This window comes from Perca flavescens, chromosome 22 (assembly GCF_004354835.1).
Source record: "Perca flavescens isolate YP-PL-M2 chromosome 22, PFLA_1.0, whole genome shotgun sequence".
Lineage (NCBI taxonomy): Eukaryota > Metazoa > Chordata > Actinopteri > Perciformes > Percidae > Perca > Perca flavescens.
Window position 1 is genome coordinate 16,583,329 of NC_041352.1, and position 27,837 is coordinate 16,611,165.

The following is a 27,837-nucleotide window of genomic DNA, read 5'->3' on the forward strand; positions in this document are numbered from 1 at the left end:
TCATACTGTAACACTAGTCAGTCAGACAGACACACACTTTTTTATATAATTAAAGCTCCTCTGAATGTCAGACTTCCAATTTCCTTGTGAAAATGTCACACGATATTCAACACAGACACAGTAAACTGTTACAAAAATGATCTCCCCAAATATGGATAAAAGTGAAGGACTCACATCCTAGTTGAGTGAAGAGCACAACAAAGGGAACTCGGGCTAGGATCCAAATTAGGGGAAAGATGAAGATATGAAAAGATCAAAACCAAGGAGGAATGAGGAAGAAAAGGAATAGGAATTGGCAAACACAGACACCCAGCTGTGCCACACTGAATCAAATTTTAAAAGGCAATATGAATGAGAGCCAAATCGCCTGTAACTTACATGGGAAATAATAAAAAAAGATTGAGATAGATACAAAGAAGAGTCCACACAGAGCGTAAGTATATATATATATATATATATATATATATATATCTTCATTTATTTTAATATTTAAACCCACTAAAAGTTGTAAATACAACTTTTGAATGAAAGGCACAGGAAAAATCAGACAATGCTGATATAATACTCAAAAGAAAATTACAGTACAAAAGTGGACAGTTAGTTACGCACATACAAATCCCTCCAGGTTCAATGTCCTCCATACAGGGGAAGCAGAAATGTATCTGACACAACAAAGGAAAGGGAGGCTCAAAACCAGAAATCCTTTAGCCAAACATCACTTTATTGCATTTCCTAACTGACTGAGGGGGGAGGCTTATTGGGCTGTCTGTGCTACACAACACTCCACTGGGCATTTAGCGTCTGATTCACAACATCAAGACAGATGAAATACTCAACATATGGAGCCAAAGAGGGGAGGGACTTTTTTTTTTTTTTTTTTGGTCTAAGTCTATCGGAGTTAAGATCTCCCATAAACCATTAGCAAATGAGCCTGTATTTGTGATTATGCTTTAATTCGTTGGTCCTCTGAGTGCAAAATCTACCCAACCTCTAAGTGGCGAATGTTTAAATATTCAACAGAAATTTCCAGGCTGCAAAATTTAAAAGTGCAGGTCAGAAGCAGTTTCTGGAGCGAGGAAGTAATTTAGGATATCTTCATTTTTTTTTTTTTTTACTTGATAGAGCTTACTGTGCTCAACACTAGTGGAAGAAGTTTGAAAATTTGATTTATTTATCAATTAGACATTTAAAAGAGAATTTGGCACTCAAGGTCACTACAACACTGTTTTATTGTGTTTTCTAGCCCTCTTAAGAATCACTGCATTTTCCCCCCCTTTCATGTAGTCGTGAGGTTTTTTACAATGTTACAGAAAAGCATGCTGAGGCCTATTTGTTCATCATTTATCAATCAATCACAAAGCAGAGGGGGCTATGGGAAAAAATAGATCCAAATGCGGGCCTGCCAGCTCATATAGGATTGTGTACACATTACGGTTGCTTAGGAGAGCTCTATTGGGGAACAACTGGAGGGGAAGGTGCTGTCACTCTGTACTGCTCAGGGTTCTTAATATTACATATAGCCTCTTTGGTATAGGCACATCTGCATCAAGGGACCACCAATGTCCAATTATTCCCTTCCTTTTCCTATGTGCAGCTGTCTCACTCTCGGTTTCCTATAGAAAAGGGAAGGAAAAAAAAACACACACACACAAAAAAAAAAAAAAAAAAAAAAAAAAAAAAGACGATTGCCACAATCCTGGAACCTGGAAATCAAGTGATTGATTGGAGTAGCAGGAAATTAGACTTATATAGCCAGGGGTTTTCTTTTTCTCCTGCATAAAAAAAAAAAAAAAACAAACCCCAACTCTCCGCCTTTCCTCTCTACCTGCTGTAGTTTGGCCTTTCCTGCTGCCTGACAGCAGGAGATTCATGCTACCTCCGCCTTCCCTGCAGCCATGCTACAGTGGGGGGGGAAAAAAGCCATGGCATAGCAAAAATGTAAACGCACCCATGTACTTAAATTCAGCCCTGAATAGAATAAAAAAAATAAAATAAAAATGACATCCTAGGGGCAAAATGAAACTGGTGTTGAGATTCAATGTTATAAAACACAACAGTTGTGATGGATTGAGGAGTGAACAGGACGATGAATGTGGTCAGGCCTGTGCGATGACGCTGCTTTAGTTTGCTTGGATGCTCTGGTTTGCGGTAGCCCGGGTCCAGTCAAGGATGCGTGTTTAACGGAGCCCTTTCTCACCTCCCCCAAGGATGGCCGCCCACCCTGGGAGAGGAGAAGTTGTCTCTATCCCCTCTCTATCCTGATTCTAACCAAAATCTCTTAGCGCCACACTGCTCTTTCACACAGAAGCAAAGTCAGGTAAAAGCTAGAGCTTTAACAAATCTGCTTTGAAGTTTTGATTCTTACACTTCCTGACGCAAGACCTCGTCACACCTTCCTGCTCCAGTGCACAAAGGGGAGCGAATGACATCATGTACAAGAACCGGGATCTCAAGAGTTCAGAGATAAAGAGTACAGGATCCAGTCTCTCAGTGCGTCAGGCTAACGCCGGCTCCATTCATTACCTGGCCGTAGCAGAGGAGGAAGCGGCAGCTAGCTGTGTGAGGTATTCACGCAGTTCCTTGGCCGCCTGGAAGCGGCCGTAGCGCTTTTTGGGTCTGGTGCACTCGTCCAGCAGGGTCTCGAGTTGTCCATCTTTGGCTATGTGGGCAGGGGGGTCATGGAGGAGGCCTCCAGTGGTGCCCCGCCATGTAGCGTACCGCGACAGCAGGTTCTGGCACACAGCATAGTAGTTGTGGTCCACTGTGACCCGGGAACAAAGGGAGTCCTTGGAGAAAGACAAGCAGGCCTCCCTGTCGCACTCCTCAAACCGGCTCTCGTACCACGCGTCGTAGTTTTCTGGCTTGTCTGCAGGGAGACAGGGAGACAGTTAAATGAACACACCGCAATAAAAGCATACTGGTCATAAAAACAGTCAGTAATATTAATATAGTCGTCATTTGAAATATATAAAAGTGTTTATTGGGTCGTAAGCTCGTTTCTTACAGCCTTTGTCAGGTGAATATGTAATGAGGTCGGGATATGTGGGTCTTGCAAACCAAAATGCCCCGTTTCTTTTTTTAATCATAGAGCACCATACATTTATTTATTTATATATATTTATTTATATATAAATATATATATATATATATATATATATATATATATATATATATATATATATATATATATATATATATATATATATATATATATATATATATATATATAATAAATATTTTATTATTATTTTTTTGCCATACAGCTTAGATGTTCCAACCAACCTGCAGTTTACATTGTATATGGCTTCTCAAATTTCTTTTTATTTTTTTAAACTGTTATTATGTAGAAAAGCATGGGAAGTTTGAAGCGGATACTGAGTGATTACAACTGTTTGACTGCATATCCGTGAAGAAAGAAATATTTTTTCCTCAAAGGTTTGTGCAAATTATTAGCCAAGAAATCAAACTGACCAGAAGTTGAAAAGGCAGAGGTGCCATTTTTGACATCCCACAGGCACTAACAGGAAATTCTTTCTCAAAGCACACAGCCAAACAACTCATCTACAGTTTCATTTGACAGAAATAAACAACTTTCCAGATTTATTGAGCAAATAAAATTCTCTCTCCAGCTCATTTCACATTGCTTTTTCTCTTTAGAGGATTGTGTTGGGAATGGAGGGAGCCAAGAAAATTACCTGGCATGATGAGAGTGCTATTGGTGTGTGCATTAAAAAGCAGATCAATAACAGTGTTGGGGGGTGTGGAGGGGAGGGGTGGGAGGACCCAGAGGACGCAAACACATGATCAGTGTATCAGCGCTGTAATGCACTTGTCTTCTGGCTCATCAGAACAACTCAATCAAACATCCACACTGCCCTGTTAGCGAGGGGCCCTTGAGGCCCCCCTAAAAAAGGAGGGGCACATCGACCTCAATCAGTGAGGGTGATGGATCTGCGTGTGTATGCACACCACGAGCGCGCACACACACATACCAATAAAAAGAAAAGTGCACAAGCAGCAAGGTGAGGTGAAAGCAATTAATGTTTCAGAGCTTGCCATGCATCACACCTCAGCACTGATTGACAGATGGCATCAGGAGAATGTGACAAAAAAATTACTTTGTCTGAGGTCTGACGTCTATTTACTTGCACCCAGATCCCTTCTGTTCCACTCTTACAGCAGGCCTGAGCGTAACAAAGTCAGAACATTTCCAAAGCAAACTAAATCATTTCCAATTCAAATGAGTGGGAGAGCAGTGGCCGGGGCAGCCCGTCTCGCCCGTCTCCTGCACCTTACATGTTAAGGAGCTCAGGCCGGACTTGTATACAGTCATCTCACTGCTCCGCCTTCCCAGGGCTGCACTCAGAAGGGACTTTGGGCCTGAAATGCTTGTTAGCGTGGCCTTACTAGTGGCATTCAAGAGAACCAGCCAGTTTTAACAATGCATGCCTGCGTTAGAGTGCATTATTAATTGTGAGAGAAAGAGCGCGCGTGTGTGCGTAAGTTTCAAGTGCTGTTGCATTTGTGTAACCCAGGAAGTGACTGTGTTGGGGACAGAAGAGAATGTGAGTGAGTGAGTGAAGTGTGCGTTACATTATACAGCATGGGTTTCCAAAAAACACTGGGGGCGCAACCATCCTCAAACACTATAAACTCAATGATGGGGAATGGCTCCTTTCGCACCACTGGACTGTGCAAATACACAGCGTGTGGCACAACTTAAACAAGGCATGCGTTTTATCTCGCCTGAAACCCGCAGCATCAATATGGATGCCCTTAACGAGAGAGTGGAACAGTGCGTGGCTTTCTGCGCGTTTGATTTGCAAATCAATTGGCCTCAGTTTACACTGATGAGATTCGCAACACACACACACGCTCTAATTGTATGAATCGGATTCTCTGCTTGTGGAGCCTTGGGAGGTTACCGCGCACGTTTCCTGCTGCTGTCCGACACGTGGCCGTGACCTCGCAATACTCATTATCGCCGTCATCCCTCTTCTTTGGACACACACACACACACACACACACACACACACACACACACACACACACACACACACACACACACACACACACACACACACACACACACACACACACACACACACACACACACACACACACACACACACACACACACACACACACACACACACACACACACACACACACACACACACACACACACACACACACACACACACACACACACACACACACACACACATTCTTGAGGCTTAAACTCTGAATTGGCCAGGGTAAGCAGCTTGCATTGTCAAGCTCTAAATGTGTCGGCCAAACAAAGGCAGTCTCAACCTGGATTGTGCTTCGAGTCTTGCTAAGGGCTACTGTGACATAGGGTGGGAAATTGTAGCTATTGGCAAAATAAGGTGAATATTCACACTTTTGAGTAGGGGGTGCACACATGGCAACATTATCACACAGGAAATCAAGTTCAAACTCAAGGGGAAAGACTACAGCGCATGTTAGAGTGTCACGCTATGCAACACATCTATATGCGGTTTCCTGGTGTATGATCTTGTAATTTGCAAAGTGGCACTTCTCAGGATGAATTCATCACAATACTTCCCTCAAAATAACAAAAAAAAGGACTTATACAAACATCCCCGTTCTCTCTCACACACACACACACACACACACACACACAAGTTCATATAGTATCTATCACGGGGCACAAGAGGGGTGGTACCTCCACACCTCCACACCTAGCGACACAACAGTTTATCACTCTAATAGGATTCCTGCAAGAAGGGATAAATCTTAAGTCTGACTGGGTGGTCGTCCCTCTCTTTGAAGTAGCCCTAGGAAGGGGGACTGAGGGGTAGCAAACTGCCACACTGAGTGTGTGATGTATAGCTCTCCATGTCCTTGTTATGAGGTTTATTCTGAGAGGCAAAAAAATAATAATAAAAATAAAACTAGGGCAGCAGAGATGGCTTGTTATCCAGACCATCTTTTCTTTGATGGGGACGAGCGTGTGGGAAGCACAAGGCGTGTTGGAGGAGTGTATTCTTAGAAAAGAGGACGCTGTCCCTCGAGACCTTTCCTCGAACCTGCCTCATAACCTACAGTTGGTAGTAGTTTCGACATATAGTGCAGTGTTTTCCAGAGGGTTCACACCAAGCAACAGTGTTTGAATCACACTTTAGTTTTTGAGGAACAGTTGGAGAGGAGGAAACATATGGTTAATTATCACTTACAGTTTTAGTAAACCACCAATGACTGTTTAGGCAGGCTTTCATGTGATTAATGTTTGATACTGTACTGGTTTGATTTTTCTTTTTTAAATGTTTTTTATAAATTTTGTAAGGCATCCTTGAGTGCCATGAAAGGCGCCTTTAAATAAAATGTATTATTATTATTTCCATAAGTTGAGTGTGACAGTCTTAAATGTAAACAAAAATACTGTAGTGTAAAGATGAGCAGCATTTGTCTTCCTATGTAGCTCCATGTTTGAAGGTGTAACACACATAGAAAATGGGATAATAAAACTGTGCTAGGCATCGCCACACACACAAACACTCTACTGGACGTTGCCACTCACTCTGCTTGATCAGCCTTTTGTCTGCCACGAGAACATTCTCGGCGTCAACAACGATGACCTTTCCGTCCCGTGGGCCGACGGCGAAGTTGTCGAAGCTGACATCGAGCAGGTAGAGGGCAAACTCAAAGTCGTTGTTGGTGAGCTGCTCGGCGATGTCCATGAGCTGGCGCGCCAAGTCCACCCTCTTCTCCCAGGGTGCGTTGTAGAAGCTCCACAGCTCCTCGCCCACGTAGTTGACAGCTACCATCCGCCCACACGCTCCCAGGTACTTGGCGAATGGCCACCCTTCGTCTGATGGAAAGCTCTGGGAAGGAGAAACGGATGAGAACAGAAAAACGTTGATTAAAAAGAAAAAAAAAAAAAACTAGATAAAAGAAGTAGGGTTGAAGAAGGCAGTGTAACGTAGAGTTGTCGGAAAGAAAAACAGAAAAAGCCCCATTGGCTTTGAAAAGCAAAAAGGAGAAAAATTTACGAGAAGCATCACACTGTCAGAAAATATTTGTTTAACTTGCACAGAAACCAGTTTCTAAACGGAGACAAAAGGAGGGGGAAAAAAACCCCGACATCAAACACAAAAGTTGCTGTGTGCAGCCCTGGGTAATTTTTGATACACAATTCTAAGCACAATAGTTGAAAATCTGCCAGAGGATCACGTGAAACGGAGCCAGGACTGGGTATAACGGATTACGTTTAATAAAAGAAACGAGCCAGTTTGTGTTAAAGCCCCACAGCTATGAGCTGATGTACGCTGCTACACTCAGTGCTTCCAGAGAACTGATAGGAGGTGATGTGTGGTAGCAGCAGTTAGCAGGGAAGCCTTATGTGTTGTGATGCAGCAGCAGGGCAATTTAAACTGCTGCATGATGCTGGCTAACCGAGTAAATTCAGTGCGGGCATGCTGACAAGAAATCCCTGTGTACTACAAGGTTAAAACTGATTAATAATAACAACAACAACAAGGTAATACCGCTAGCAGGAAGTGGTATCACTGCTGCTGCACAAAACCCTAACCTCTCTCTCTCAACTTTTTTCGACTTTATTGAGGTCACACAAAAACATGCACCATGGTCTGCAATCACTCAAAGCCAAGTGGTAGCGTCTACACACACACACACACACACACACACACACACACACACACACACACACACACACACACACACACACACACACACACACACACACACACACACACACACACACACACACACACACACACACACACACACACACACACACACACACACACACACACACACACACACACACACACACACACACACACACACACACACACACACACACACACACACACACACCATTTGGCAAACGTGCCAGGCTGCTAAGGGACTGGATTCTGTAAGTCTACTGCTTCCATCTCTCCCTCTGTGAGATCAGGTGTCTCACAATTTCCATACATCACTTTCTTTTCTCCTGGTCCATTTCATTGCCATGCAGGTTGACAAATAAAATATTCCTTTTTTTTTTTTCTCCGCAGCCCACATGAGTTTCGCTACAAGTGATAATCTTTTACAATAAACCCCCTCCTGCCATAGTCCTCTTTCTTTTACAATAAGCCCCCAGCCATATGCTAGCTTAATGATAGCCCCCAATTCCTATGTAACAAATCTCTCCTCGGCTGCTGTTTCTGGCAGGCAGCCGCCGCTCAGACACCGACAGAGAATCAGAAGCGCTCAGGTTTCACAGGAGCCTCGGTAGCCCTGCCTTTCTGAAACCCAGTTCCATCGGAGATATGGCAGGGAACACGCCAAGCCACTGCAGGTAGGGTGGGAACTACTATGAGTGTTACGTCTCACTTTACAATTGTTGTAACTTAATACTTCACCAGCTTTCATTTATGTAGAGATGGGTGATTTTAAATATGCATGGCTTCTCTAACTTCCTTTAAATTTTAATGAAATACAAATTATCTAAAAACATAAATTTGATGCAATTTAAAGTGAAGGCTAAGGATGCCTTGCAATGGGTCCTTGATTGGACAAACAAATCTTAAGGATGAAAAATCAAGAGCTCGACGCAACAATGAGTCACAACCTTTTTTACAATCTACAGCGAAACAGAGAGGCAAACTTATACCGCCTGCAGTGTAAATCTATCCCATAGGCGTATCTCCTGTTCCCATCCGTTTTAAGAAAGATCCACCACCAAGAGGGGGAGGACAATGATAAGTTGCATCCAATGCAGTCTTGGTCGAACCCATTTCCCTAAGGGGACCCAATCAATTGTGGGCCAGACAAAAGTCTGTCCAGGAAACTGGCTTCCAGCAGCCTGTCTGTCTGTGCCTGTCTGTGCCTGTCATCCTTAGACTTGGCAACGATTCACCCCAACTTCCCCAAAAACTCTTGGCTTAATAGCCTACCTCTATATTTTCTGATATAGCAGGGTTGACAGGAAGGGGAATCTGAGGAAGTAGATATGTCTCAAAAAGTGAAAGGTTCCAGCACATAGTAAGAAACAAAAGGATAATTGTGGGCTCACTGCACTCCCAAATACAGGCTGGAAGGGAGACAATCCCAGACTACTGAGATGTTGTGAGTCAATGGGCATTCCTAAATAAGAGATTTTAGGATTAAAGACTATACAGGCTAAATACCTAAAATGGCTTACTAATTTCTGAAGTTGGTATAGACAGATTAGCTTGAAGCTGGATCAGTTGGTGGTACATCCCTATTAGGCCCACTTCCCTTTGACCCAGATTCAAACTTCCGATCGCTTTATGTTGCTGTAAATCTAAGCGGCTCTTGGTCTTGTTGACAAAACTTAGCCTGTCCAATCTTACGGCTAAACCTGCTTTGTAAAACACCATCCTCCCTCACTCACCTCTTCAGGGCGGATGGATAAATGTGGGGAAGGGGGTGGTGGTGGTGGGGAGACAGAGAGCAAAAGAGAGCAAAAGAGAAGAAGAGAGAGAGAGAGAGAGAGAGAGAGAGAGAGAGAGAGAGAGAGAGAGAGAGAGAGAACGATGGAGACAGCAAACAGAAGAGACAAACAGAGTGTCTTTCACTTCTCCGCTCCAGTGGACAGGAGGAATAAACCAGCAAAGACCTGCCTGCTAAACACATCTCTCTCTTTGTTGTCAGTTTGCAGCCTGAATGGAAGCAAAAGCAGAGCGATGGCAGATGGGGGGTGGTATGGCTGATGGGAGGGAGGAGAGGGATGAATGCCCAAAGGCTACTTTCAGACACTGTCAACAGCTGTTATGAGAACACCTTCATGTCTGTCCGGCCCTCGTCCGCGGGTCTTAACATAGATGTCGTTCATTCACTGCTCCGACAGGCTCATTGCACTGCGTCAATTACAGGGGTCTTGACAACTCCTACCCATTTTTATGAGCTTTCCATATTTGAGTTTCATATGCAATAGGTCGAAAAGGTGAGAACTACTGAACAGTGTAGGCAGGCACATGGAAGTGGGCACATGAGCTTTGGATTCAAACTCTCCTGTAGCAGAGCTTGACAAATACTCCACGCGTCCTACCAATCATTCTCCCTTAGCGCTCTTTAAACGGTTACTCTGCAGAAGTCATTAATGTCCGCAATGAGGCGTTGATGGGGGGTGGACGAAATAAATTGGAAAGCTCAGCCTAATAATACATCCACTGCACTCTCACTCTCTCTCTCTCTCTCTCTCTCTAGAATTGGGAGGTACTGTATGTGTGTGTGCGCTTGTATGTGTGGGGACTGCACAGGTAGTGAATTTTACCAGTCATCTCTCGATGAAGTTATGCTACTGAAAAAATGCTGAGGGTGCAAAATTGCCAATGTCACATCTCAGCAACTTTTACTGCTTTAAAAAAGGTCTTATCACTTCTTGTTCCTGTCATTGGATAAAAAACCTTTTTATCTTCTGCTTAGCAAAAACTTTAACTTATAGAACCTGGCGCCAAATGCTCTTCTTATTTTCCGAACACATTTTTTCTGCAAGCGTTTCTTGCAGTGTTACAGAAATAATTGAGCCAGGCTCTGGGGACAATGAAAGCGAGGCAGGAAAACAGACCAAAACACAATCGTCTCATTACAGACGACCTCACAGTGACTTCTAGGCTCAAGTCTAACAAATCTAATCTTAAAAAGGTTGTGCAGGTGCCCTACAGTACCACTGACTGTGTGTGTGTGTGTGTGTGTGTGTGTGTGTGTGTGTGTGTGTGTGTGTGTGTGTGGGGGGGGAGGGCTTGTGCTTTCCACTCCCCTCCCTGTAATACAACAGACACACTGGCATCCTCTTGGGGAGAGATTGGAGTGGGCTGAAATGAAACAGGGCCACAGACAAATGGGCAACCTCTGGAGAAGAGGATGAAACGAATGGAGCGAGAGGCACAGGAACACACACCTGCGTCCTGACATCTGCTGACAAAGGCATGCCCTTCTACTGGGCCACTCAGGGGAGGGCGGGGGTGTGTGTGTGTGTGTGTGTGTGTGTGTGTGTATGTGTGTGAGAGAGTTCCAAAGAGGCTCTTTGTGCGCGTTTGCATGTGTGTTTGTGCGCGTGTCTATGTGAAACTGTATCCAAGTGCATGTGAATGAGAACATGCAACGTGACCAGGGCTGATAACAACCTCTATTCAGAGGCAGAGTAAACATGAGCGACTCCCAAGATATAGCCTTGGCTGGTCTGCAAAGAACACTGGTCCATCAAACACACATACACAGACGCATATCCGCTGGACACACAGATCAGTGTTTATGAATGCAAGATTTAAAGAGAACCAGTTGCCTTCATCTTGCAACCACAGCTACTTACAGCAGCAAAAAAAAAAAAAAAAAAAAAAAAAAAAAAAAGGAAATTAGTAGTTTGCCACAGAGGTGTTTCATGTGTGCAGCTTGTTAAAGCCCTGTGCAGGGCGTGGTGTAAATTCTCAACATTTTCTGTCCTCAACAAAATCTCCCCCCCATCATAGCAAACAAGTTGGGACAGGACTAGTCAAGAGTCCGGGGATCAAAAGGTAAAGCGTGGCGGACTGACGCATTCAGTTAAACACAATAACATTTAAAAACAAAAAAACATTTAACCCTGATGTTCCAAAATGAACATTATATAGCCTGTTTATCAAAAGGGGCTTATAGCAATAAGGAGTTACATCTGCTCCCAAAGGCTAGGGATTTTTCTGTAGAGCTCTCCTGGTGACCTTGCGTGTCTGGAGGATGTGTGGTGAGCCCCGTCTGGTATTTTGCTGGCCATTTAAGTTTAAAATCCAGTTGGTTAGTTCGCAGCGAGAGCTCAGGCCCCACAGGGGAGCGGGCGCTAACTCCTCATCCTGGCACACATGGCGCTATCCCTTTCTTCTCTTTTGCTCTCGTCTCATGCTGCTTCTCCCTCTCGCTTTGTTCCACCCCCAAAACCTGCAATACAGGACAGCGATGCCGTCGGTTCCAGACATGGGAGCCAGGAAATGCCTAGTCAGAGCACCAGGCTGAGAGGAGAGAGTATGCGTGTCGGTCTGTAGAGGAGAAAGAAGAGTAGAGAGAGATGGAGACTGTGTATCTGAATTTAGCAAAAGGCCCTGCCTCTTTCTTTACCAGACATGCGGTTCAAAGAGTGCACAGTATGTAGAGCTGGCAGCAGTCTTGGGAAACAGTAAAAAAAGAATTAAATGAAGAAGACTGAAACTAGAAAGGACTGCTGTGTGTGTGTGTGTGTGTGTGTGTGTGTGTGTGTGTGTGTGTGAACACTGAGCTCAGGTGAGCAATCAAAACCAAGGAGGTCAGGTAGATAGACCAAGTAAGACCACGTACAGGCGGCTTTGTGCAACACGAAAGAGCGTGCACGTGATTCACTGAGCTCTCCCATGCAGTGATAGAAATGGGTTAGCTACGTCTTTGAGTTCTGCTCTATAGAGAGAGAGAGAGAATGAGAGCAGGAAGAGGAATGAGAACAGAGGGCAGTGCAGCTCGGGGTTGCTAGTATACACTCCGCTGATAGCTGATAACCGAAACCCTTCGCAGACCTGAACCTGAGCCACTGCGCACAGAGCCACCTCATAAATCCCCGGCACTGGAAGACGAGGAATGTATTAAGTCATAGGCAGTGGTGTTGACTCCGTCTAGGTGGTATTGCCGCCCACACGGCAACGGAGGAAGCCAAGTGAATCTTGGCCTTAGACCTGAGGGCTGTGGGTTTGAGGCCTACATCAAGGGATGTGTATTTCAGAGCAGGCGCCAATTATTTTGGGGGCAGCCGAGGAAGTAGAGAGCAGGGAGACTGCTGTCACTGACCCTGCACTCTAACATCTTTGCAGAACGGGGCAAACAGAGATACGTAATGGCTCCTTGTAGGGGAAATTCTCTCTAATGCTCAACTAACGTAGTAGAAGACACCAGACTATGACTAGTTTCAAAACGTCTACACTACCAGTTTAAATAAAAGTCGTTTTAACAATTGCAAGGGTGAAAATGCTCAAGACTTGAAGATGCTAGAGTATATCCCTCACCTGTCATATTTTCCTTTGACAGGAACTAGGTGCCTGATGTTTTAATGCAGTGGATGATTTTATTACTGCAGACAAGCTGATGTGCAAAAGGCCATGTTCTTGCTTTTACATTAAGCCCTCGGCTCCCCAGGGGACACAGCAGAGTAAAGAACCACTTGTTCCCGATCCATGTTGGCCATCTTAAGGGGCCCAGGGAGAGTTGTGAATGGGGTTAGACTCCCCAGTAGAGGTGTTAAAATGAATCAAATAATCATTGCATCCATGGACGATGCTGCATTGATGCAGTGGCCGACCACAATCAATTACAACGCAATGAAGTCGCTCGTTAAGTTTCCGGCATAAACGCTCAAATGAAAAATAACATTCTCAGTAGCCTAACCAGTTACACACACACACACAGCAAGAAGAGGAAAGTGTGTGTCTTTTTTTTTTTGGGGTGTTTGTTTAACCCAGGAAGTGATTGCAGTTTGAGGAAGACATGATAATCGTAATCAAATCCGGAGATCAGTGAAGATCCACACCTCTGCTCTCCAGCGTTGCAACTGGCGTCTTCAGGAGCTGGGCATGAGGTAGGTTGGAGTGTGGACTGTAACAGTAGGAAGCTGGGGGTGGGGGATGAATTCTAAAAAAGGAGCTTGTGGGTGGGATAAGTGAAGGGTGTGGGGGGTTCAGCCACAGGCATTTACCTAACCAAACACAGCTGCCGTCCGTGCGTGCGTGTGCGTGTGCGTGTGTGTGTGCGTGTGTGTTTTTGGAGAGCGGTAGAAAGAGAAAGGATTATGGTAACACAAGCAGGCTGGCTCATTCAAATGGGGGAAAACACCACAAGGCTCTGGTCTGTACAACACACACACTCACACAAACCCTCCACTCCACTCCTCTCCTCCTTCTCCCCTTTCCACCAGGGCCTCCATCCAGCGAGGGCAGCCAAAAGGAGGGGAGTCAGGCCCAGATAACTCCCTGTCTTATCCTAACAGGATTCAGTCTTTACACAAAGGCCTATAAGAATAATGAAAGGGGGTTTGGGAGCACTTGAAGCAGGGTTAAGCAGCGTACACAACCTCTTCTCTTATGTGCTAAGAGCGTCACAATCCCCCAGACCCAAAAACAAAAGGTTGTAATCACAGACTAGCAACTTAAATACTATTTACCGGTGGACCTCAGCCACTGAGCAGGCCTTAGAGACAGAAGGCACTCACTTAAGCTGGGATAGCATGCAGTGTCTGATTAAATGAAAATAAATTAAACTAAAAACTAAAACAGGCTTTGATCCTCTTTGTAAAGAGGCATGACCCAGAAAGCCAGGCCATGAGATTGCAGACTTTTTTTCTGCAAAGACAATATAAAAAGGCTCAAACTCTGTGTATCCTTTGTCAGAACATGGCCATGTGGGCAATAAGGAGTTTCCTTTTTTTTTTTATTATTAATTCTACAATATTGTAGACACTTTGTGACCACTAAATCCATCTTAGCTCGCAAAAGTCTCATTTTGCACTTTGTTTTTATAATAATATAATTTGAACACAAAATATTGTTTTTTTGCATTTCAATACCACCAACTACCTGTATAGCCTCAGACAGTCTTAAAATAACAGGATAAAAAACAATTAATCTTAAAAGGTTTATTGCAGGGCTGTTTTATTGCAATGCATTAGACTGTAAAGCTGTTTTTCTGGTTTTAAAACAATGATTCCCATACGGTGCACCGCCCAGGTAAACTGAGACCCGCTCAGGTAGATTAAATCCAAATTACATTTTCTTTCCATTTTGGAAATGTTAAATGGTTCAACCGTTAACATTTGGCAAATAAAAATAAATTAAAAAAAAAACTTAAATTGACAAAGAACACCATGGCTACACTTTGTCTTTTGTTTAAAATTGAATGGGCAATTTGTTGTACTTTAGCAAAATACTGAAAGCAGCAGAAATGCAGAACTGAGCAGGCTACATTTTAATATCTATTTATCACAAGTTATATCATTGTAACGATATTCAACATTAGGGCATATCGCATATTTTCCTCATACCATACAGCCTTAATAACTACCCTGAAATTGTGTCAGATGCCGCATAGCATCGCAATATTTTCATCTGTATCATCTTTTAGTCTGATTTGTTGTAATATGTAAATAGTTATTTCTTTCTAAAATTATCTGATAATGTTATGTAGTCATGGTTTTCACCTTCGTTTGACTAGTTTATAACTGAACCCATTGTTAATAAACCCAGCCATTACGCGCCGCTCCATCACATCCCTCCCTAAATTCTTATTTTATTTGAACACCAAATTACAATTTTTTCAAATTATAGTTATACGATTGTCTAACTCCTAGCAGGCGTAGGCAGGTTGCACATCTACTTATGATCTGATTAAATACATTTTCTTATTTAAAAAAAATATATCTATCAAGGCTCAGCTGTTAATCAAATTACCACCTTTGTGCCAAGAAAACCTCTGAATTTATACTATTTACTTTGGTTTAGCTTCCCAAAGTGGATGAGCATCGTAATAGATTATGCAGAACCTCATTAAATCAACAGCATACCAAAAGAGGCATCCCCCCATTTTAAAGATTCAAACAAGCTGCTAGTGTGTTTGCTCAAAGTGGTGTGAATGTTTACTTTCACATTTGCATTAAAATGCGGCTGTCAAAAATCTTAGGAGGAATAGGAGATAAGGTCATCCATCTAATCTCTCTCATCCGTCTCTTCTCCGATTTAGTATCCGTGTCGAGTCGCCTGTGTTCTGGGGGAAACAGACGGTGTTGTGTGAGCAGTTCATGCCTTCTGACAAGTACGTCTGTGTCAGGTGAGGATGGTGTGTTGAATGAGGAGGTGCTTCAGTGGAAGGTGGGGAGAGGCGGTAATAAAAAATAAAAAAGGGGGAGAGAGAGAGAGAGAGAGAGAGAGAGAGAGAGAGAGAGAGAGAGAGAGAGAAGATTTGAGTCTGGAGGAGGTGACTGAGTTAACCCCACAGGCTTGTCCCATCCTATTCTCAGCTTCACTGAGCAAGACAGGGCTGAGGACCAAAAAGGGGGCGAGCACAGTCACATGCTCCTGGCTAACTCATCAAGCTTAATGATTTGGAAGGGAGGACTAGGCTAAATCAAACTAATTTAAGGTTGGGCCAGATGTACTCAAACAACCATCACCTGATGAATCAGTGAGTCATGTAGTCGGAAGGAGAGAAGCCAAGTATGGCAAATAAGCTTCCAGCTGGGGGAAATGAGAAGAATTTAGAACTCACTTTTCATGCAAACCAGGTTACTGACGAATGAGAGGTAAAATTAAACAGAATCAAGAATGACACAGACGGAAGAAAGACAAAATGAGAAAGAAAAAAAAGGAGAAAAGAAAAGAAGGGGGAGGGCAAGCGAACACATAAGGCTAATCAGATTTGATAAAAGAGACAACCCTTTAAGACAAGTAGATTTATCAGAGTAACAGAAAAACCTTTCCGGGCCAACTGAAACCTTGGAAAAAAAAAAAAAAAAAAAAAAAAAAAAAAGGTCCAATATTGTAAAGTGAGATTTCCAGGTATTTTGATTATAAAAGCAGGTCAAGGTGCTATATAAAAACTGTGAAAGTATCAAAAACGCTCAATCCACAAAGAAATGCACACAGCCCGTATTTAGAAACGGTGCATTTAAACGAGCCGTCACGACTTCCGTGCGGTGAGAGAAAGACGGATAACGTTACGTTAGGTACGCATCATTGCAAAAGGATTTTCTTGTTTGGCTGTCGTCATTTTGCCTTCCCAAAATATTTATTCCCCGAAGGCAAATTGTCTTCCATGTGACACAGGAGGGAGGGAGAGATATATGAGTGAATGCTTGTGTACCGCAGAGCACACAGACAACACATTGTTGGACAGACCCGAAACAACACAGCAGATTGTTTCCCAGTGACAAAGAAGGTCTGGTTTCTCGTAGTGAAACGGGGCCGATTTACTGCCTGTGGCTTGAAAAAGACTGGAAACATAAGCCATTGTAGGAGAGAGTGCAGCTCACTGAGCAGACGGCAGAAATGTTATTCTACTGTATAAAGCCAGAGGAAAGAGACCCAAAAACCACAGCACTGGCAACCAATGACCGTAAGAAATAAAATGTACACAAAATATAGCACATTTGAAAATCATACACCGAGTGATACTGGCCTATCCAACTTACTGAAGAGGGGACTACAACCAAGCAAAAAGAAACATCGCTCTAGGCCTGAACAACAAGGCAGCATGATAAATAGTTGAAATACGGATCAGGTTCCATTAAATAACTGGTCATAAAGCTCAGCCCACATTCCTCTACCTTTTGTTAAAACCAGTCCCTGCGCAGTAGCGCTCACCTCTGGCAAAAAAGGAGGAGTTTTAGTACAGCACGTCTCCTATTCAATCTCTATAGACGCCATTAATTCTTTATGGTCTACTGCTGCCCGACCTCGTGTATAGGGTCTCTCAGTCTCTCAGCAAATTTTCTCCTCATCTTTTGAGTTCAGTGATGCTGATGAACAGTCAAGGCACTGTGAACCTCTGAGATGTCTGGCACATTTCTTTGTATACTACCCATTCACACAAACCAACTACAATCTGTTACCACTGTCCTGGTGCATACGGGCCCTATAATCCTTTCTTATATCTGCTGCAGGTCACAAGTTCAGCATGAGATCAACAATTTATGAGAGGGCCGTGCACAACATTATGTGTTTGTGTGCAATGTCTGCAGCTGTGTGCAAGATAAGGAGGGGGTGGGTGTGTGTGGGATGATTCATCGAGCCTCTGAACTAGGGCATAATGGCATTAAAAAAAAAATACTGATGGAATTATCTTGCCAAAGTTTGTGGAGCGTACACAAGCGGACAGAAAAATATAGGAGTGAATGACAAAGACGGAAGAAAGACAAAACGAGAAAGAAAAAAGGAAGGGGGAGGGCAAGCGAACACACAAGGCTAATCAGATTTTATAGATTGACCGGACTAAAAGGCTGATCTCGCCTTTTGTCCTCTGAAATGCCTGGAGGTGTCCGGTCTTATGTCTAAGGAGGGGGGTGGTGGTGGAGGGTTTGAAGGTCAGCATAAGTTATTGAATGTCTACATGGGCCATGACCATTGTTGTTCTGACGCGGCCAATGCTGGATTGAAATTGAAATTGATTGGCTGCTTGTAAATCATTGAGGGAAAAGGAGGGGGACATATGGTGTATGTTAGAAAGCTGCTGATGTCTGCTTTGACATGCAGGATGACAGAATAGAGAGGAGTCATAATTTTAAGTTTTAATTACATTTTTTAGGTTTAACAGGCACATTTTGTATTTTGGCGGCATGTACCATTTACTCTATGTCCAATTAAATATTTCTAATGTTGCAGCTCAAAATTATAATTATACCAACTGTAATGCAAATTTCAAAAATGCAATGGTCACAGTTGCATCAAAACTAAAGTCTTAAAGCAACAATGTCTTGGGTTTTTCTAAGTCCATCAAGTTCTAACATTTAACTAAGTCTTGGTTCTAGGTCAAAACTTTAAAAAAAGCTTTTATTTTGGAAGAAAATTGTTACTAATTCCACTTAGCAGCCCCGTAAGAGATCCTTCCATGTGCTGTCTCCCACAAATGGAAGAGAATCCAGTGGACATGGACATATATTAAAATTAAAAACAACTTGGACCATTTACAGATGCATTCTTCAATAATTCAAAACTGCCCTACATATAGTGTTAAATATGCAGTATTGCCGCCAGCCAAAATCTCTCATCTTTTGGGAGGCCACAGCTCTTAAACCCTTCTATAATCAAGCAGGGGAATATTCGTGCTCCAGATAGCGGACGAGTAGTCTCGGTGTAGTTTACAGTTTAGGGAGGGTGTAATGGCTCATCTCAGATCTATGGAAGAGGAAGGACAAGGAGGATTTCCCACCCTGTAATTTACTTGGGGCTTTGTGGGCCAACACCCTGGCTCGATTTGTACCGATGCTCGTATCCTCTTTGTAGCAAAGGTAACCCAGGAGCCGGGCCTTATCAACTCTGAAAACACCTGGTGCCACAGATCAGCTGACAGACCTCTTTATCAAGATGCAATATTTTCTTCAAAGATACTGTCTTTGTCATAGTCAAACATCACCCAAAAAAAATAAATAAAAAAAACCCCACAACAACAACCTTAAAAGCCTCAAATGGTATCCCACACATGTTGCTTTAAACAGCTTGTGTCCTGAAAAACACACAACATTGAAAAAATAGTTCAAACGGACACCGTACCTGTAGTACGAGCGGTTCCGGGTTGAACGCCAGGGTCATCAGCAGCTGCATTCGCTCCGTGTCTTTGAGGTTCTTCAGCAGAAAGCTGCCCGAGTCTTTGGTCTCTGCGTACCTGCGGACCACGCGGTCCAGCAGCCTCTGAGAGGGGCAGTGGACCAGGTCTGACCAGCCCTCCACCACCTCTGGAGTAAGCAGACGAACGTCACCGTTGATCCGGGAAAATTCGGTCTTGTACATTGCCTGGATGAGGTCACAGCGCGGCCGGCCTGTGGCCCTCTTGCAGATTTTCTGGTCTATCTCAGCCAGCTCCTGATTGGAGCCGAGCCGTTTCAGCACTACGCGACGGGTGCCCTCCCTGGGCTCCCCGTACTGAGCAAAGTAAACATTCTTGACATTGAAAACGTCTAGGAATCGCAGGCGACCCCAGGTTTCAAAGGAAACCTGGCCGTTCATGAACTTGCGGCACCAGCTGGTGCCGAAGCAGGCGGGACACTTGTTGAGGTTGATGAAGCGTCTGTCGGTGAGCTCATTCTTCTGGAAGGAGGCAAACAGGCTGTGGGTGTTCATCAACAAGATGACAAACAACCCAACGACCAGTAAGAGCTTCAGACAGCGGTACAGGCGGCCGAGTTTGAGAGGCAGGAAGCGCAGCATGATGGGGACGAGGCGGGGGCGAGGGGGGTGGGGCTCTTGAGGGATAGGGAGGAGGAGAGGTATTGAGATGATCGTCAGGGAGCTAACCTCAATGCCTCTCCGTCATGATGTAACAGGGTAGCTTCTAGAGCAACAGGCAGGGGCGAGGTTGGCACAGCTGCCCCGTGCCAGTCTCCGGCAGAGGCCAGTGAGTCATGTTCTCCCTTCTTGGTGTTTGTGTGCAACCTCGAGCCAGCAGGCCTGAAATCAAGCAAAGAAATGGAGAGGGGGAACTCATTACATCAGAGAAAAATCAAACAGCTACATTTCATAACATGGAAAACATGCAGTGGAAAAGGTTGATCTAACAGTCAACTGAACTTCCTGGGTAGTTAAGTGCTTGCGTTTCATTTGTTTTTTTTTAAACACTCATTTTCTTCTTTCACAATAGAGGCAGTGAGGTAGAATGAGATAGAATGCAGGTTTAGGGCACTTCCACATTGGAATCACTTTTTTTTTTTTTTTTTTTTTTTTTTTACAGTCTGGAACGGACAAGGCTGATCGCCGGTTAAACGATTGGGCGCCGCAGGATGACATCAGGTTTCTTTTTGTTGCGTTTTCGCCAGACCGCCTAACGACTGCCTGTGTATGTGAATGCAAGTCCTAACATGCGATACCTCCCAGAAAACAACAAAGCACTTTCTCTGGCATCTGAAATTGTCTCACAATTTTTAAATTGTGCTTGCTTAGGTTATTTGAGAGATTTCATTACTTTTTGAGCAGAAATGAGAAGGCCCACAGCCAATTCAATAAACCTGCCTGTGTGCCTGTTTGAGCCCTTTCTCTTTGGGAAATCATTTCTTATATACTCCCCAAAATATAAGAAAGAGACAGTGCACCATCTGATATTACCTGGCACATATTGTGGAATTTGTTTCTGTATGTCTGAATGATAAATGGTGCCAATAAAAAATTGATCAAAAAAGAAAAGAAAAATAATCAAAATAAAAGTAAAAGTAGGAAATATACAACATCCTCTCCTAGTATAAATAAAATGTGCTGCCCTGCGAGGACGATTACACAAGGCTCTCTCTGCCACCACAAAAGTACCATCACTTTTCTTTCAATGCACAGCAAAATAACACGCCGTCTTCATACCGCAACGGTTACACCCAGCTCAGAAATCTCGATTCCTCCCCTTCTTGGTTCAAATGGAGAAATCTCCCTTTGCATTGTGAAGAGAGCCATGCTGTGCGTAATTTAATCTTTGATCAGAGTTGCCCTGCTTCGTTTTAATCAAGCTTTGAAGTAGTTTCTTTGAAAATGGCTGCTGTCACTAAAATAACGTCTGTAGTTGAGGGGGTGAGAGAGAGAGAATCTGCGAATACCTCCATTAGGCATATATCGATGTCAGCAGAGAAGGGAATGTTGAGAACGAAGCATGGAAGAAGGACAACAATCTGGCCTTGCAGTACATGAAATGGCCTCAGAAGGCTCACGAGCCCCCCGTCGTCTGCCCATGATGAAGCCATGTTAGACCCTCCCAATCAGGTTTTAAGCAATGAATCTTTCAATTCGTGTAAGTCGCTTGAAGAAAGACAATGACTCAGGCCATGCAAATGAGCCATCCTCAATTAAAGCTCATTAGGACATGCCTATTAGGACAGCTGACTTGAGAAGGCATGGCTAACGACTAGTGTGATTAGTGTGCGCGTCGATGGGTTCCTTGCATTTTGCTTTCAGATCGAAGTGGCTGGGATCTGGAAAGACACGGAGGGCTTGAGGCGGCCACGAGAGCAGCGGTTGTGTGACATGTGCAGTTGTGGGAGATGTGTGGCTGTGGAGTGTCCGATAAGAAGCGGACGCACACATCTGTCTGAAAATACCTTGAGCAGATCAGGCCAACATCACAAATGTATAAATAGACCATATCGAAATAGGGGAACTACAAGCAGCTGCACTACGTACATTGATATACATTTCCTATTCTCACCACACATCTACAACTTTGTAATGTGACTCAGCAGTGAGCATATGATTTTTCTTCATTGTAGCATAAATAAGATAGGGATAATAAAAGTTACTTTATATCTTATAAAATAGAAGCAATCTTAAACCCTGTGTAATCCTGTATTAAACCAAATAGCTACTGTAAATCTTAATGGCAGTGTGTCACAATTTCCCGAGACGTGGGTTGGCATTTATTCATTTATTTTATCATTATAATGAACAGCACAATAATAAAATGGTAAATGTAGGCTTTGCGAATGAATTATTTAGAGGACACGTTTGAAAAATACTACTTCATGCACACATTAATCTGAAGTAAAAAAAAAAAGTAAAGTACAAAAAAGATCATTCTTTGTGCATTTAGTCTGAAACAGCATTTTATTGGGCAAGCTAAATAAAAGAAACTGTAGGTCCACATCAAGCTGACAAAAATGCCTCCAGTGTTATAAATGAACAATAATCAAGTAGGCCTAACCTATCAGCTGACCCAATCAGAATGAGCTCAAAAGAACGCCAACACAATAATTTAAAAAGTGTCTGGGAAGAATTCTTTCAAATTCTGCAAGATAATATTATACATTGGAAAAGAAAGATGGATTGGGAGATGGGAAATAAAGAAACAAAGTCTGTACGAAGAACCCCCCCCAAAAACAACAACTTCAATAGGAGCCAAAAGGAAGGATGTTTGCCTTGTGTCTACTACTACTACTACTACTACTACTACTACTACTACTACTACTACTACCAATTGCTTGAGGGGAAAAACGGAATATCCCGTTGCTGTAAGATCTCAGTTCAAGTGCTATTTAGCATCTGACACAGGCAGTCGCAGCACAGATGTGGCTGCAAGATCTTTGGAACAGATAGAAGATTTTACTAGGATCAGCAAAAGGACTCAAAGATGACAAAACATAACCTCAACCAGGCTGAGAAGATGATCACCCCCCTTCATCCTTTAGAGAAAGCAACAGAGAGCTAGGGCAAGCTGGAACAAGCCCCGAACAAGACCTGGACACTGCGGAGTACTGAGAGTCATGAGCTGGTGGCTAAAACACAGGGAGAATACATAGCTTCTTCCTCCTCTCCGGAGAAACTGTTAGGCCTCAATTACCTTTGGAGCATTACATGGATTATGTCAATGACCGTTCTAATTACTGAAGTGAAAGGATAAGCCGCACACTTCATTTCGTTTCGGTTAACGAGAGACAACCAAAGTGTTGAAATGCTTAAAATGTTGACAATGAAATGCACAAATCTGCCACCGATGGCTTATCTTTGATCCTGCGCTTTAGTTTAGCATGACGCAGGAGAGTATAAGGCTATAAAAACTTGAGTTTTTATAGCCTGCTGCTGCTGCTACTACACACAGAGTAATAGTGTGAATAAGACCAACACATTCAGTTTTATTGGAAGAAAGCGTGGTAATTTCAGACGGGGGATATTTTTCCCTGGTAATTAACCCACTAGACGGCTTCTTGTGAATTGTACACCTGCAAAACTATTTAACTCCCTTGCTGTCTTTTGTTGTATGCCAGCAAATGGCTGAGAGTTATTAAACAGGACAGGCAGAGAAGAAGGCAGACTGTATCAAGCTTAAGGTTGCCTACTTAAGGGTAAAGTTCACTCCAAGATCTAAATTAAAGCAAGATGCTTTGTATTCCAACACAGATGTTACCCACCGGTATAGAAGGGCAGTGAAATTTAAAGCAGTGTTTTCTTTTGGACAAACCCCATCGTGCCCACAGAAAACGTATGTTTATATTAGCCGCCCTCCTCAATTCCTACCCCGCGGTGCCTCTGCTCCTTCTGCACTCCGTGAGAAAGAGGGATGCACAATACCATAAGGAAAACTCTGTTTAGAGTAAGCACCAAGTTACCTCTCATCATACACAGCCGCTGCCAAAACTGGGGTAAGAAAGTTTTTCAGCGTACTCAGTCTACAAAGTACTGTGGTGAGCGCTCCGAAAGAGAGGCAAAGAAAAGAGGGCAAATCAAAGGATGCCTGACTCCTCATGCATGGGAGATGAGTCTCGCATTCAAAATGTTCCAAGTTTGGCAGATGTTAAGAGCCGCAAAATGGCTCATTACTGGGACAGAAAAGGCGCAAGATGAAGGAATAGGCCTCATTTTGGCTTAAAACAGAATGACAAAAGGTTGCCAGAGGAAGAAGGAGGATATATATATATATAATATATATATATATATATATATATATATATATATATATATATATATATATATATATATATATATATATATATATATATAAAAAATCCTAATATTTCAACTTTTTTTATTCAAACTTATTTTATTATTCAAACTTATATTATTTTATACTGATTTTAACAGAACAACCCAGATAAGAAAGAAGGGGTGGAAAAGAAAATGTCCATCTTGAATAATCTTTTCCACAGCTCATTGTGTAAAGCTGGTTTCCGATAATGGTGTCTGAGGGCAAAGCTACTCTCGGGCTAATCCATTTCCTTCGCTGCACCTGAGGCTAAACTTCATTATGATATAATGAAGTCAAGCCACACATGAACATGCTTGATTAATTCCACTGGAAATGCAAAAAGGAGGGCAAAGAGAAAGTGTTGAAAAAGGACTGGAATACAGTAGATGGGTTGGAAAAATAGAAATAAATAGAGAAAAGATACTGCCAATATATATATAGCTAATGGACAGTGAGGTGAGAGAAACTTTGAGTTATTGCTCGTGATGGAAATGAATGGAAAGAGATCACTAGAATACAGAGTAGCAGTTCTCCATCTCTGAATGGACACACACATTCACACATGAAAGTGTCTGTCCACGGTTAACGCCTGTATTACCACCAAGCCCTACTCAAAGCTCAGAAAAGCCCCCCCTTTCATTGCAATGCGCGGTTCTAGCTGGAGAGAGGAACTACTGTTGCCAAGGTTATCGACTGTGGAAGTCAATAATGTTTGATCAAAAAAAAAAAAAAAAAAACATTCAGCCACAGCCGGATTGTCTTAGTACAACAAACACGTAGACAGTGATGGCTAGATAAAAATGACCCTAACATTTGCATGCCTAATGGAAAATGGAGTCCTCAGAATATAAGCACCAATTAGCAGCATCGCCACATGAACATTAGTCCATTCATCTCTGGCGCAAACCAAACTGTAGAGGTTTGCACCAAACTGACGCAGCGGAACGATACTTGCTCTGGATTCTTCAACTGATAACATGTTTTTGTTTAATTTTAAACAGCTGCACATGTTCACAAGCCAGCATCACACTGAAGAAGTTTGAAAAGTTGCCATACATATAAATCTCAAGGTAATGCCATTACGAAACAAATGTGTCATCCAACCGAAGCTACCCTTGGACTGATTAAACAAGCTGCCAAAACAAGCTTCACTTTAAACAAATGGGAAATATGTTTGGAGTGGGGGAATAAAATTGATTACCTGACAGACATGTATTATTTCATTTAAGGTCACTCCTAATGTAGCCCCATCTGCTGTAGAAGATGCTTTATCCAAGTTTGATTTGGGGAGTTTTGAGGTCAAAAACTAAAATATACTGCTCCTGTGGGAGCTTTTAGGCTACAATTACAACACGTCCCCCTGCTGAGCTTTGAGAAACATTCAAATCAACCACCAGCAGAAAGTCTTCAGTGTATCACTTTTCTACTTTCATAGTTCCCTTGTCGACTAACCTTGCAGAAAGGCTCCACAATTAGTCTCCTGTTATGGAAAAATTAAATCTAAGCAGCCTGTTCTATTCATTAGACTGGAAAAAGAAATTCCTAAGGACTTATTATAGATTTTCTCTGAACAGTTGTGGTAATCTATTTTTCCTTTGAAGAAATTAAGGGCAGAAGTTTGCAAAGAGCGTACAATCACAGAAATGTAAGAGTCAAGTCAGTTTAGCTATTATTGCAAATTGCGCTTTTATTTCCAACGCCTGAGCCTGTCTGTCTGATGGGCAAATCAACCCAAATCGAGCTGGCCAAATGGAGATTTGCTGAGGTACATTAATCTGAGTAGACAAAAACTACAGTTCTAAGTAAATAGGAAGCAATGCAAAAATATGTTTTGTTGAAGAAACACTGAACGAATAATAATAAAACAAAATTTAATGATGCCTCAAGCAAATAAATACCTTCTTAACACAAATGTTGCTGCTATAATATACAGTATGTTCTGCATACAAATCACCAAAGGGAATATATGATTAAAGATTTAAGAGGCAGTCCATTGCAGTTTTGTGCATTCTGTTATTTTGTAGCCGTCATTAAGTAATGTATTAGTACCTGTGATGGATATGACAAATGTTCTCTAATGAAAGAAAGAAAGAAAAAAAACTAAGTATAGGGCAGGTAACGTACTAATCGGTCATTTTGGGATGCCAAAGATAGTTGTGTTGTAACAAATATCACCAGCAGCTCTTACAGTAGTAATAATAAACCTCCTGTCCCATATGGGCATCTGATAAGAGAGTTTGTTTCGTATATTACTTTATCTTATCATTTCATCGTGTCTGGTGGTAGCAACACGCGTTAAGGGTCAAGCATGCTCGTACGTTAGTAACGTTATATACTAAAAAAATAATTGAGAAATGTGTTAGAGCTTTTGTCTTATTAGCCAATGAATCAAGCGGCGGCTGCAAAAAAAATATTCTTAAAAATCACATTGTGCTAATTCAGATTATTAAAGACTTAGCTAGTTCAATGGAAAGAGAAGAAGAAAACCAGTGAAACAAACCTGTATGACTTTCCTCTCCGGTTCTGTAGTAGTAGTGTGTAATGCTTAGCGCTCAGTTGATATCATTCTTTAAAGTTGCGGCTACTTACGAGGCGGGCGGCGGATACTTTAAATCACCGCCGAGAATAACTAAACCGAAAACAGCTTTTTCAAAGATCGACGGAGATCTCTATCAAGCAAACTCACACGGGCTTCCCCATTTCTAGCTCCTAGGTATTTAGCCAGTTAGCCTGCTAGCTGCTGAAATAAACAGTTGGGATGTCGAGTCTTAACTCTTCATATACCGGATCTTTCCGACTGGACGACGCGGTCCTCTTCACAAAGGACAACAGCGCCCGTGTTGTGCATTAACGTCCATATCTGCCCGCTTATCACGAGTCCCTTTGTGGTCACGGAATTGCCTCTTTTCTTCTTCTCTCAGGCAGCGGCTCACTCCTCTCCAACACCACAATGGGTTCTGTTTCGACTCTTTTCAACACCAGCATCTTTACCCTTTACGACACCCGCTGTCTGTTTACGGCAGTGGTTGCTAAGCGATTATTCTAATATTGTCTTGTCTGGAACACCGCCCCCAGTGCAAAGTTTGCCCAAATTTCAAATTTTTTTCTCAGTGCCTCCGTCAGCCTAAAATTTACTTTTGATGGAAGATAGTAACATAATCTGAAAGTAAACGTTAATTTAGATTACCATGCAGTGCAACTTCATGTGCAGGAAATTAATGGGAAACGGATTCGCTAGGCTAATGTAGGCTTATAAACATGTTATTATACGGTGTACAAAATGTTAAATCATTGCACTGGATCCTGGTTATGACGAGGTCATGCTGCAACAATAAAGTGATTGAGACAAAGGGGATGCAAAGATCACTCTTCATGAATATTTAATTAGGTTGTGGGCCTACAAAACCAGCCCCTGGTTTTCTTTATCAGATAACATAATCAGGTGGAAAGTTAGACTTGTCAATACACCATCATGTGTAATAGGACCAGTGGGCCTCATTCAACCGTGTTAAATTCAGTGTTTAATTTTACATCCTCGGAGACACATAGGTCTAGGCTACAGGCATTTTTAAAGGTGTTTACGTATTTATCATTTTTGTATTACAATCAAAGTATCCTACATTAAAGATCAAAATAAGTCATTACAGCCAAAAGACTATTCAATTAATTAATTGCTTATTAATTAAGGCCCATGACTGATTC

The 27,837-nt window shown here is 42.6% G+C and overlaps 1 protein-coding gene across 1 annotated transcript; it reads right to left on the reverse strand.

Moving 5' to 3' along the window:
• Positions 1-484: 484 nt before the first annotated feature.
• On the reverse strand, positions 485-27,113 carry dipk2ab (divergent protein kinase domain 2Ab). Its single transcript, XM_028569348.1, has 4 exons — positions 26,636-27,113; positions 19,260-20,153; positions 6,566-6,869; positions 485-2,866 (listed from the first exon to the last, which is right to left on the reverse strand). The coding sequence occupies exons 2-4, from the start codon at positions 19,911-19,913 to the stop codon at positions 2,520-2,522; spliced, it is 1,305 nt and encodes a 434-aa protein (XP_028425149.1). The 5' UTR covers positions 19,914-20,153; positions 26,636-27,113; the 3' UTR covers positions 485-2,519.
• Positions 27,114-27,837: the final 724 nt, after the last annotated feature.

Coding starts and splice junctions, on each gene's coding strand:
- dipk2ab (XM_028569348.1), bottom strand. CDS start 19,913: ATGCTGCGCTTCCTGCCTCTCAAACTCGGCCGCCTGTACCGCTGTCTG. Junction 6,870..19,259: donor CGGAACCGCTCGTACTACAG/GTACGGTGTCCG, acceptor TCTCCTTCCCAG/AGCTTTCCATCAGACGAAGG. Junction 2,867..6,565: donor CAAAAGGCTGATCAAGCAGA/GTGAGTGGCAAC, acceptor GTCTCCCTGCAG/ACAAGCCAGAAAACTACGAC.